This window comes from Pangasianodon hypophthalmus, chromosome 6 (genome assembly GCF_027358585.1).
Source record: "Pangasianodon hypophthalmus isolate fPanHyp1 chromosome 6, fPanHyp1.pri, whole genome shotgun sequence".
In the NCBI taxonomy this organism is placed as follows: Eukaryota; Metazoa; Chordata; class Actinopteri; order Siluriformes; family Pangasiidae; genus Pangasianodon; species Pangasianodon hypophthalmus.
Genome location: NC_069715.1, coordinates 385,473 through 398,410, shown reverse-complemented (window position 1 = coordinate 398,410; position 12,938 = coordinate 385,473). Strand labels below are relative to the sequence as shown.

The 12,938-nt window shown below is 41.0% G+C and overlaps 1 protein-coding gene across 1 annotated transcript in view; it reads left to right on the top strand.

Moving 5' to 3' along the window:
* Nucleotides 1-12,938, top strand: part of fbn1 (fibrillin 1) — a 91,191-nt gene that overhangs the window by 57,422 nt on the left and 20,831 nt on the right. The window contains 12 exon segments of the mRNA XM_053234637.1: nucleotides 1-33; nucleotides 127-252; nucleotides 1,088-1,210; nucleotides 4,021-4,143; nucleotides 4,871-5,038; nucleotides 5,135-5,203; nucleotides 6,240-6,365; nucleotides 7,572-7,694; nucleotides 7,797-7,955; nucleotides 11,391-11,462; nucleotides 11,580-11,705; nucleotides 12,543-12,665. The exon segment at nucleotides 1-33 is cut by the window's left edge and continues 90 nt beyond it. Coding sequence (XP_053090612.1) covers nucleotides 1-33; nucleotides 127-252; nucleotides 1,088-1,210; nucleotides 4,021-4,143; nucleotides 4,871-5,038; nucleotides 5,135-5,203; nucleotides 6,240-6,365; nucleotides 7,572-7,694; nucleotides 7,797-7,955; nucleotides 11,391-11,462; nucleotides 11,580-11,705; nucleotides 12,543-12,665 — 1,371 coding nt within the window.

Below are 12,938 nucleotides of genomic sequence, written 5' to 3'. Positions count from 1 at the left end.
AGGGATTCGCTGGAGATGGGTTCTTCTGCACAGGTACGTACACACACACACACACACACACACACACACACACACACACACAGGAAATGCGGTATAAATGCAGTGTATACTGTGTATGTGTTGCAGATTTTGACGAGTGTGCGGAGAACGTGAATCTGTGTGAGAACGGTCACTGCCTGAACGTTGCCGGCGGTTACCGCTGTGACTGTGACATGGGCTTCATTGCAACACCTGATGGACAAGCATGTGAAGGTACAAAAGGAGTCTGTCCTAAATAAATAATGTAAATAAATACATTAAATCAATTAGATAGATGTTGAAGTTTCATGATGAAACAGAGCAGCCAGCTTAGTCCTAATGATTAACTACATTTCACATCTGATCTCCTTTAATTGTGTCCTGATGGGAGGAATTATGGCCGTGATACACAATAATTAATGAAGAGTAATCAGTTATAAGATAAACAGCAATGATGTAAAATGATTCTGTACATGATGTCATGCATAAATAATTAATTTGTAACAATAATGAGTAACAGTCAACAGCAAGCTGTATATATTTACAGTTTATTACAAAATATTTACAACGCAGATAAGATATATGAAGTAAAGTGATGATCGTTATTTACAATATGCAGTAATTTCAGTAATTTCAGTAATTTAGAGAGGGAGCTAGTAATCTGAAGTGTTTAAGGGTCTGTTTGTTTCGCAGTAAACAGTAAAATCATCCTCAGTGGTGAAGAAACAGACATTTGGGATGATTTATGAATGTGACGTTATGAGAGTCTGGGTTTGGTTTCAGCTCAGCCTCCCACGCTGCACTCATTACTCTTTATTTTATTTTATTTCTCTGGTTACAGATTTTTTTCTAAATGATTCAGACTGTTTAAAGGTCAGAGTGTGTTTTGTGGCTTTGTGTTTTTCGACTTATTTGTTTTGTGACTGTTCTCCTGCCAGACATTAAGTGTAGTGTACATTATGTCATATTTAGTGTATGTCATTACGGAGCAGGGAGAAATTTGGGTTGTGGAATACAGATGTGCTGTACTGATGTAGTTTACTGTCTCTGCATCTGTGTTTGCTTTCAGACATTGACGAGTGTTCGTTTGCTGATATCTGTGTGAACGGGCAATGTCAAAATATTCCGGGTTTATTCAGGTGCGTTTGTCATATTGGCTACGAGCTGGACCGCAGCGGAGGAAACTGTACAGGTACAGCACTAACATGCTATCCACGTAAATATATATTAAATACATTTCTGCAGAAAATGAAAAACCTTAGAGGAAAAAGCTTAATTTTAGAGCAAGTCTCCTCTAAACATGAAGCTGATGGTATGATCTATGCTCTGAGTCAAAACATTTTTTTGTTAAAATGTACTTGTGTTTCAAAATTGAAAACAGAAAAAGATTGAAAACAAAATATTTACATTCATGGGAAAAAGAAAGTCCTTCAATTCTAAGTTTTTATTTATCAGGTCCTAAATAACAGTTGTGTGGTCTTCACCAACTTCTATAAACAAACCAATAACCTCAGTGACAACAAAAAACACAACAGATTTCAATATATAGTCATTTTTTCCCCAAAAGTAAACTCACATTCAGAAACCATGTGGGGAAAATAAGTACACCCCTCCTACTTCCACTATCATTAAAAGAGTAATTAGCAGCCAGGTGTTACAAATGAAATGCACAGGATTAGTTAATCATCAAGGAGTGTGACCACCTCTATAAAAGCAGAACTTTTGGCAGCTTGGTGTTCTGGAGCACTCAGGTGTGTGTCTACATCATGTGAAGAAGAAATAATATCAGCCATGACCTCAGAGAAGCAATTCTTGCTGCTCATCAATGGGGGAAGAGTTATAAGGCCATCTCCAAACAATTTTAAATTCACCGTTCCACAGTGAGAAGGATTGTTTACAAATGGAGACCATTTTAAGACAGTTTCTAATCTTCTCAGGAGTGAGCCTCCCAGTAAATTCAGTCCAAGCTCAGACAATTTAATGCTCAGAGATATAAAGAAAAACCCAATCATGTGACCTACAGGCTTCTGTAAGCACGTTAAATGTTTATGTTCATGACAGCACAATCGGAAAAAGACTGAACTCATGGAAGTGTGGCTGAGAAAAAGTCTCTCCAAAAAGTATATGGAGCATGACTTAGGTTTGCAAAACTGCATCTGAACAAACGATAAAAGTTCTGAAAGAATATCCTTTGGAATGATGACACTAAGGTGGAGATGTTTGGTCATCATGCACAGCACCAAGTTTGGCGAAACCAAACACCTCATACCAACTGTCAAACAGCCACAAGACCAACAATGAACAATGAACTCCACTTTATACCAGAACATTCTTGAGACACATGTGAGTCCATCTGTCCAGCAGCTTAAGCTGTGCTGAAATTGGGTCATGAAATAGGACAATCATCCCAAACACACCAGCAAATCTGAATGGCTAAAGAAGACAAAAATGAAGGTGTTGGAATGGCCAAATCAAAGTCCAGACCTCAACCCCATTGAGATGCCGTGGTGGGATCTTAAGAGAGCTGTGCATAAACGAATGCCCTCAAACATCCATGAACTGAAGTGATGCTATAAAGAAGAGTGGGTTAAAATTTCTCCAAAATGATGTGAGAGAGTGAAACTCCTACAGAAAACAGTTACTTCGAGTTATTGTTGCTGCAGGTGGTTCTGCATGTTACTGAATTATAGAGTGTACTTATTTTCTATACCTGGTTTCTGAGTGTTGTTTTACTTTTTGGGAAAAAATGACTACATATTGAAATCTGTTGTGTTTTGTTGTTGTAACCTGAGGTTAATTGTTTGCTTATAGAAGTTGGTGAGGAACACATGATTGTTATTTAGGCCCTGATCAATAATAAAAACATAAAATTGAAAGCGGGTGCACTTTCTTTTTCTCCATGCCTGTATAAAGAACATGGAGAGATTTTCCATTCACATGCCCTGATACTGATGAACACTACTCTCATTATTATACTCTCATTATTCACCGGACTTCATCCAGTGTTCCATTATTTCTAGTTGAAGGCTGTGTGTGCTTCATGGGCTTTTCAGCACGCACTTCCACCACATGACCTTTATATAAATGCTTTGAAGTTGTATTGAAGTTTAATTCCAATGAAATAAAATGGGTTAAAGTAAAGTAGAATGTGTAGTGACATGTGAAGGAAGACATGGTCAAAGAATTGTATACAACCTCCACGTTCTTCTTATGAACATTTCCACACCAGCCCTTTCTCGTTATTATGTATAAATGGACGTGGCAATCTGAAAGCAATAAATGCTAAATCATATACATCATTTATTTAGTTCCGACATTTTAAACCAAAATAATGAAACATAATAAGTGAACTGCCACAAAGTAGTGAAATAGCTGTCTCATTATTCTGCAAACGGTATCATTTAATAATCCTATTCAGATTGATGGTAAAATATGTGAACTGTAATGTGTGTGAATGTCACGTTACATAATAAGACGTATGTGAAAACTGACTAACCGCAACTGAACTGAAATAAATGCCAAGTTTCAACAGCAAGCAATTATTATCAGTGCAGCCCACAGACTGTGTCCTTTAAATACACATTTCTGTCACAGTGGAAACACACACACACACACACACACACACACACACACAGCTTCTGTTCCAAAGCTGTCGCATTAAATACCAGTTCAGGACAAATAATGAGGTTAGAGGACGGGAGAAACCAAAACACACTCATTAGTGGTCATTTGTCCTTGTCATTCTTACACACACACACACACACACACACACACAAAGATTCAATAGTGCTTCAAGTAATTAATGTTAAACACAAAGTCAGAATGTTTTATAAATGTTTTTTTGCACTATAAGTCACATTATTCGAAGTCTCTGCCTTACTGTTAGAGTGTTTACGGTAGACGTGCTACTCCAGGACTTACACAGCAACACCAGACGAACACTGTAATACAGTGGGTACTAAAGTGCTGAACAGTGAATCTGTCTGCGTTTGTGTGTTTCAGATATAAACGAGTGTGCAGACCCCACCACGTGTATCAGCGGCTTCTGCGTGAACACTCCAGGTAGCTACATCTGTAACTGCCCCCCCGACTTTCAGCTCAATCCTACAGGAGTCGGCTGTGTGGGTGAGAATCCAAAACCACACACACTGCAATATCACATGCAGATTTATGAGCTCGGGTTCCCTAAAGAACAGGACAAAATGATTTATAAAGGTTAGATTTCTATCATAGAGGCAAATCTTAGGTCACAAACTGAACATGAAAAGTTTGATTTTTAGCATGTTGTGATTGAGTGACATGGTTCTTGGATAACAAGGGTGAGGTTTAATCTGAATTTGATTAGTCTATAACAAACCTAATTCATTCTAATTACACAATATGTCACTTGACCTAATTTCAGCTAGCTTTCTAGTGGACTTGGTCTTGCTATTGAACGGTAATTATGTCTCTAACCACTGGTTATGGACTGAACTTTTTTACAAAAGGAGGAAGGTAGCAAAATAAATCACGCCAGCTAAGATTAACGGTGCACTTGAACACTTTGTGGGAAATAGGAGGATGTAGGGAGCGTGTGAAGGCAGCATTAAAACAATATTTCATGGTAAGAACTACACTGAGTTGAAAGAAAAGCTAGATGTGATGTCACATGATCAAGCTTGCAGTTGGCTGATTAAACAGAAGTTCCCTGCTTCATTGAGCCAAGTCATTACAGTCCACTACACAGGTATTATTGACAATTTGGGATGCATGACCACATGCGATGATGTCATCACGTAGCCGTGTCATCAATAACTATTGGGAATGCAGGGAATGCACATCCAATCACGCTTGTCTATTTTTCCCATTTCAGACACTCGTTCCGGGAATTGCTATCTTGACGTTCGTTCCCGTGGCGACGCTTCAGAGAGTTTGGACTGTTCTAATGAGATCGGTGTGGGGGTGTCTAAAGCCTCCTGCTGCTGCTCGTTAGGACAGGGGTGGGGAAATCCATGTGAGGCCTGTCCACCACTTAACTCCTGTGAGTCACACACACACACACACACACACACACACACAGTTGCTCAGTGGAAAAGTTGTGTAACAAAGTGTGTTTGTTTCTTGTCCTTCATCCTAGCTGGGTATAAAAATCTGTGTCCTGGTGGAGAGGGTTTCAGACCCAACCCTATTACAGTCATAGTGGAGGGTAAGGTTAAACACACACACACACACCACACACACACACACACACACACACACACACACACACATAAATGGAAAACGTTAGTCTATTTGAAGAAAATATGACACAGTCGAAAAACTCTCTAATACCAACACAATCACCAGGCTGTGAAGAATCCACACAGGGCGCCAATAATTTATAAAAGTCATCTGCAGTAAACAGAGGCAGCCCCTGACCTATTTGGTGTAATTTTATTTGCCCCCGCAGCCATAATCACTCGAGACTCATGCAGCCGAATCTCTGTATGGGGTTTTGTTTATTAGGATCAGTTAATCTCCAGATCGGGGTTTAGATGAAGTCATGACAACGTTTAAATCCCTCCGACCTTTTCTCTTTGCATGAACTCAGCTGATAAAGCGTGATGGGATGCGATGACGTGGTGCTGTTCTCTCAAGCAGCACTGCAGAAAATATTTACTTTCTCAGAAGGTGGTCATGTGACTGACACTGGTGTTTAACTTTTCCCGTAGCCTGGTGGCAAATGTGCAAGAGTGTCATGTTTACTCGTCACTAACGCACTTCACGCAAAACTCTCAAATAGCTTTTAAAGACATGAAGCCGTGAACCTTTTTTTGTTCCAAAACACTCACCATGTTACGGTGCTCAAAAGTTTGTGTACCCATCTGGATCTAGTGCACTGATGTGCTGAGAGCCAATCCAACTTTTCCAGCCTTCAAGATTCAAGATTCTGACATTTATTCCCAGAAAAGCATACATGGAAGTGAAGGAAGGAAGTTAAAGTGTATACACACGAATAGACAATAAAGAAATAATGAATTTCTTAAATAATGAAAATAAACACAAGTCTATGGGACACAGAGAAGAGGAGTACACTTCATCCCCTCTCTCTCTCTCTGTCTCTTTTTGTCTTCCTCTGTCTCTCTGCCTTTCTCAATCTCTGTCTCTCTCTCTCTCTCTTTCTATCTCTTTCTCCCTCTGTCTGTCTCTCTGCCTTTCTCACTCTATCTCTTTCTCACTCTCTCTGTCTCTCTGTCTGTCAGACATTGATGAGTGTCAGGAGCTGCCCGGTTTGTGTCAGGGTGGAGTCTGCATCAACACATTCGGAAGTTTTCAGTGTGAGTGTCCGAAAGGCTTCGCTCTCAACGAGGATACTCGAGTGTGTGAAGGTAAAACTCACACACACACACACACACACACACACAGTGAAAAGGACCTATAATTAACGCTGGTGTTGTGTTTCCTGTTGTAAATCTTTTTTTTCCTGTCTGTGCTGAAGTTAAACATCATTCTGTTTATCCTCCCTGCTGAGGTTAAATAAGTGTTACTCCATAAAAAGTCCCCTGTTACAGTAATTTTACGATTTTGTTGGATTGGTAACACTTACATCAGCACATGCTTCATCACATGTTCCTCCATTACATCGGTTCCTGACTCACACACACACACTTCTCAAATCTTAAAAGTTCAGCCAAAAATTTACATGACTACCAAATGTAGTCGATCAGCTAAGGCGTGGTCAGTGTCTGAAGTTTGCTGCTTTAGTTTTGCACTGGAGCTATGGGGCTAATGTAGCTAACGAGTAGCAGAAGGGTATAGCTTCCAGTTTAGCATGGTGTGTGTGTGTGTGTGTGTGTGTGTGTGTGTAAAACTCCTCTCCTCATTCGGCTTTGTGGAGGTGTTCAGTGTCTGTAAAAGACCTTTTGATGTGTTTTCTGTCTCTGTATGACACACTGTTATATAAATATAAAGATAAAAGATAAAAGCACAAAGACTCCGAGAGAAAAACACTTGCAAAGAGTCAGACTCAGGTAGGGGGCGTGGCCTAAAGTCCTTAAAATTAGATGTGATTCAAATGATAGTAAAGTCCTGAATCAATTTGGATATTTAATTGTAATACAGATATATTCTGCTATTGTATGAAACTGATTATTTGCAAACAGGCCATAAGCCTCCATTACTGGGTAGCTACATTAGACTTATATCACGAGTTTGCTGAACAGCTACATTAGGGGTAAAGGGACATTCTGAAAATTCTTGGCTGAACTGCTTCCTGCATTAAATTATCATTCGGCTAAACATGGCTGGCAAAGTATAAAAGCATCTTAGCTTTCATTGCTTATTAGTATGTTAGCTTGCACAGTTTAAGTGTTAAATAATGGATTGTCAGATGATGAGAAAAATGGTGTTGCATGGAATAAAATGAGTTTAAGTCTCACGCTTAGAGTTTGGCAGAAAGGGAGTGCAGATTGAGTGGATAAACACTGATGGAAAAAGTCAGCATGCTGTGAAGCCGTGTAACCTAATTCTGCTGTGTGTGTGTGTGCGTGTGTGTGTGTGTGTGTGTGTGTGTGTGTGTGTGTGTGTGTGTGTAGATGTGAATGAATGTGAAAAGCCTGGGATCTGTGGTCCAGGTCAGTGCTACAACACCATTGGGAACTACACCTGCATCTGTCCTCCAGACTACATGCAGGTTAATGGAGGAAACAACTGCATGGGTGAGTCTCTCTCTCCCTCACACACACACACACACACACAGAGTGCTGTATGAATGTGTGTTTCGTAAGTGAAAGAGCTTGTGTGTGTGTGTGTGTGTGTAGACATGCGGCGCAGTCTGTGTTACAGGAACTATTACATGGAGAATGCCACGTGTGACGGCGAGCTCACGTTCAACATGACGAAGAAAATGTGCTGCTGCTCCTATAACATTGGCAGAGCTTGGAACAAACCGTGTGAACGGTGTCCTACACCCAGTACCAGTGAGTTTCACACACACACACACACACACACAATATTTAAACACAATGTCCTCCACCCCGAACCACTGAGTCACTCGCATTTTATGCATTAACAATTATATTGTAACTAAACAAAACCAAACAGAGAAATTGGGGGTGTGGGATAAAATGTTCTCACTCTTTTCGGAAAAATTGACTTTGTCTGTAAAATATGTTGTTATATAACAATCAGGAGCCGGAGTCTGAACATACATACAAAGTAACAGCTAATCCGTATTTACTTAGACTTAACCACATGCATTTACACTTCTAACCACGTCTCTGCTCAGACTGAAAGCTGATTCGTATATTATGTGTCAATATGCAAATTTGCTCATTATATTCAAACTTCCTGCAAACAACACCAACTTCCTGTGTTGTTCCTCCTTTTTAGATGTTTTATGAACAAAATGGTTGCTGCATCAAAAATTATTGTTATATTTTTACCCCATTTTTCTTCTTATTTGGTCTTCCGCTAATTCCCACCCACCAGCCAGCTTTCCGCTATCACACGACAGATACGAACTGGGGAGGGTAAAGGCTAGCACGTGCTTCCTTTGAGACACATGAAGCCACAAGATCTCCCCCCAGACAGCACAGTCAATCTTGGACTCCTGGCCATGGATGGATGTGCCATGATCAGGATTTGAACTTGCGATCTCCTGATGATAGGATGAACACTTCTCTGTTGCAGCACTTGGGAGACCTTGTGGCATTTTTAATCTCACTAATGTCATCGATTGAGAGCCATTTTGTTTGTTAAATGTGTCTTAGAGAGACGAATATAATTACACTCTATAATGTGGCTGAAATGTATCTCATACCTTGTGAAATGGTTTGAGGGATCAGATTTAAATCAGATTCAAATGCATTTTTGGTGCATTTATGCTGTCATGTTTGCGTGGATAATCCCCATCCAGATATAATCCTGATACTCAAGATGCATGAAACAGCAGAGTGTAAATGTAGTTACAGACTAATCAGACCAAGCAAAGCCAAGTGACAGTAAATGATCATGGTATGTTTTCAAGGCAGGTTTGGAGAATTGTGGAAAATTAGGAAAAAATGGAAATCTGGAAAATAGATTGTAAACACAAAGTTTCTGTGATAAAGCTCCTTGGAAAACACAAACAGGAGAAGTGGTGAGATCACTGAGCAGCACATGCAGTAGAAAAACTGGACCAGGGACAAAGACACAAACATAGATATAAGAACTGGATCTCAACATAAGGATTGAATTAGCCCCTGAAACAGGGACTTTGATGGATCCAGACATGGGAAGGACTTGACAGGATTTCTGACTATAAGGAAGGAATGGAGGCTGTGACTGATGCTGTGACTGACCCTGGTAAAAAAAAAAAAAAAGGAGGATGGGATGGATGGTGGTGACAAACAGGGCAAACTCTATCACTGGGGAAGGGAGCAAGCTTGTGACTGAGCCTGGGGAAGGAATAGAAGCTGGGAAAGATGTTGGTGGAAGAACAGAAGCTTGGTCCCTCAGGAAGGGAGAAGTGGCTGGGGCAGAGGTTGAGAAAAGAGGCTGAGATTGAAACTCAGAATTTACAAAGGCTGTGACTGATGCAGAGGCAGAAGGCCAGTCCTAAAGAAGGAGCTGAGACTGACAACAAGGAAAGATTAGAACTTATAGACAAATAGGTGAATTTGGGACCTGAGCCTGACAGAGAAGAAAGAGCAAAATTTTGAGATGTTGACAAAGAGTAAAAAGCCTAGGGTCATTGAGCCTCCAGGTTTAGACACAGTGTGGCTAGGCCATGGTTCCCAGACTAATCCCCAGCACAGCGCAGGGTCAGCAGGTATCCATTGCAAATTCCCACTAGCCTATGGGACACTGCTTACATTCTCAGAGAAACCTGCTCCACCTATGGCTTTTCAGATGGCTTGTCCATCAAACACTATGGTTACAGCCTTTCCTCCTGGAACAGGAACCATAAAATCATATGGATAGACAACAAGGTGCATGGGGCCATCTTCCCTTTAGATGCACAGTTGAGCCTGTAAAGGGAATCCACCAAAATGGAATTTGTAAGTAATTTGTGACTCCTCCTGAAAGGATGTTAGGCATAGTGTGTTCCTAAGTAGGCACAGGGTTGCTTGCTCATCCTGGATCAGGGATTTGCCACCAGCAGAGGCCAGAGATCTTTGTATGGATGTTCGTGGGATCGTCAAGATGATGAATCAGGATTCACAGAGGTCATTCATGGAGTAGGTTTTCAAAAGCCATTGGTCGAGCAGGTCCCTCTAAGACTGCCAACAGTGTCCCAGGGGTCAGTGGGGCCTTGAACTTGCTACCTGCAGAAACACAGCCTGTGGGTCTGCAGGGAGCAAGCCAAATGACCCAAGGCTTTATAGAACATTCCAAGTGGGCATTTCTGTCTCGGTATCTCTCCTAAGCAACGATAGCCCCCGAACCCACTCATCATATAAGATCACAATAATCATTAAGGAACATTCTAACTATTAACTCAAGGGAGAGTGAGCACTAAAACTAAACGCAGAGGAAACAGAGACATATTCCAGTTCAGCTGTAGCAGAGAATTAACAGACATAAGGGTAGACCATGCTGCCTACTGATCCCTCATTGTTTCTGCAAGAAAAATTTTTCCACTCTGTCCACTTAAAGCCTGCAGAGACTTGTCCAAGGTTGGCACAGTCTTCTGTAACAGTCAGGAACCAGAAGTCAGGGCATACTTTCCTTATTAATGGTTTTCCATGAGTCAACACCAAAATCCATAACAGGGGTCAGAACACACACAAACATGGGAAGGAAAACTCCAACACTTACAATCCAAAAATTTCAAAACCAAATGTTATCTGAAAACACAGCCTGAAATACAAGCAGAGAACCAAGGACTAGGGTCTAAAAGGCTATGGAAAACTACAGAAACTGTGAACTAAGAAAAAAGAGTGTCCTGGAAACTAGACCACTGGGAAACATGGAGAAAGGCTCACAAGAAACACATCCAAGACTCCAGAAAGGACAGCTGTATTTACGCTGAGCAGTGACACCTTAAAATAAGGCCAATCACAAAATATAGGTGCAGGTCAGTGTAAAGCCAGAAAAGCAGGAAGTCCAGAATACCATAAAGCAGAAATCATAAAGCATGAAGCATGAGGTGGACAGAAGAATTTGCTGAGGTTAAATAACATGTTGCTGTATTCGTAAGGACAAACATTACAAGTAACAAACCAGGCACCAGTGAGTCCAACACACACATAGACACACTTTACATTAGTGTTACACAACACTGACCTTGTGTCTTCATCTAAATCTAAACACATGAGGCAATACAATTTATAACACACAAACACACACACACACACACACACAAACACACACACACACTACAGTGAGAGGATCATTGTGAAATTGTGTGATTGTGGCTTTTTCTGTTTTAGATGAGTTTGCAATTCTGTGTGGCAGTGAGAGGCCGGGATACCAAATCGATATCTACACTGGACAAGTGATCGGTAACACACACACACACACACACACACACACACACACACAGCCCAGATTTTATTCTTCTGTGTGTATATATGTGTCAGAGTGTGATCTGATCTGTGTGTGTCTGTGTGTTTGTTCAGATATTGACGAGTGCCGTGAGATCCCAGGAGTGTGTGAGAATGGAGTGTGTATCAACCTTATTGGCAGTTTCCGGTGTGAATGTCCAATGGGCTTTGTCTACAATGATAAACTGCTCATCTGTGAAGGTTAGTGTGTGTGTGTGTGTGTGTGTGTGTGTGTGTAAAATACACTATATGGCCAAAAGTATGTGCACCCCTGACCATCACACCCATATGAGCTTCTTCCCCAAATTGTCGTCACAAAGTCTGAAGCACACAGTTGTATAGAGCGTCTCTGTGTGCTGTAGCTTTACAGTTTCCCTTCACTGGAACTAAGAGGCCCAAACCTGTTCCAGCATGACAATGCCCCTGTGCACAAAGCCAGCTCCATGAAGACATGGTGTGTGAAGGTTGGAGTGGAAGAACTCGAGTGTCCTGCACAGAGCCCTGACCTCAACCCCACTGAACACCTTTGGGATGAACTGGAACACCGACTGCAGCCCAGACCTCCTCGACATCCCAACATCAGCGCCTGACCTCACTAATGCTCTTGTAGCTGAATGAACACAAATCCCCACAGCCACACTCCAACATCTATTAGATTTTATGTCCTTGACAATACATCACAGAGTGTACAGGGGTGTCTCCACTGGAAGAACCGGGCACATTTTACTTCTTGCTCCAGGGCTAGTAGAGTTCTCTTTCAGGAAAGCTACACAACTACAACTTTTTAGTTCCTCAGAAGGTTCTAGAACCGCAGTGGAAACACACATGCTTTATACTACTGTAACTGCTGGAGCAGCATCGCTACTGTAAAAATACTAAAAACTGGGAAGTTACAATTAAGCTAATACTGAAATTATACATGTTGCTTTGTTGCTTAGTCAATGTGTCATATAGTACAGAAAATATAGCAACTGTATTCTTTCTAAAGATATTGTGTGTGTGTGTGTGTGTGTGTGTGTGATATCTCTTATCTTACAGATATTGACGAGTGTCAGAATGGACCCGTGTGTCAGCAGAACGCCAGGTGCTTGAATCTTGCGGGCAGTTATCGCTGCGAGTGTGAGCAAGGATACAGACTCACCCCCACCGGACTGTGCCTGGGTCAGTGTGCGTTTGTGTACAGAATGGTCCAAAGACAGAAAGATTCTACAATGATAATGATGGCTATAATGATGATGGTGATGATGATGTGACGATGATGTTGGTGATGGTGATGTTGATTATGAAGATGATGAAAATGATGACGTGTAAATGATGGGTATAATGATGATGTTGCTGAAGATTATTAATGATGGTGATGGTTTTAAAAATGAAGATGATGGTTATAATGATGGTGATGATGGTTATAATGATGGTGATGATGGTGGTGATGAT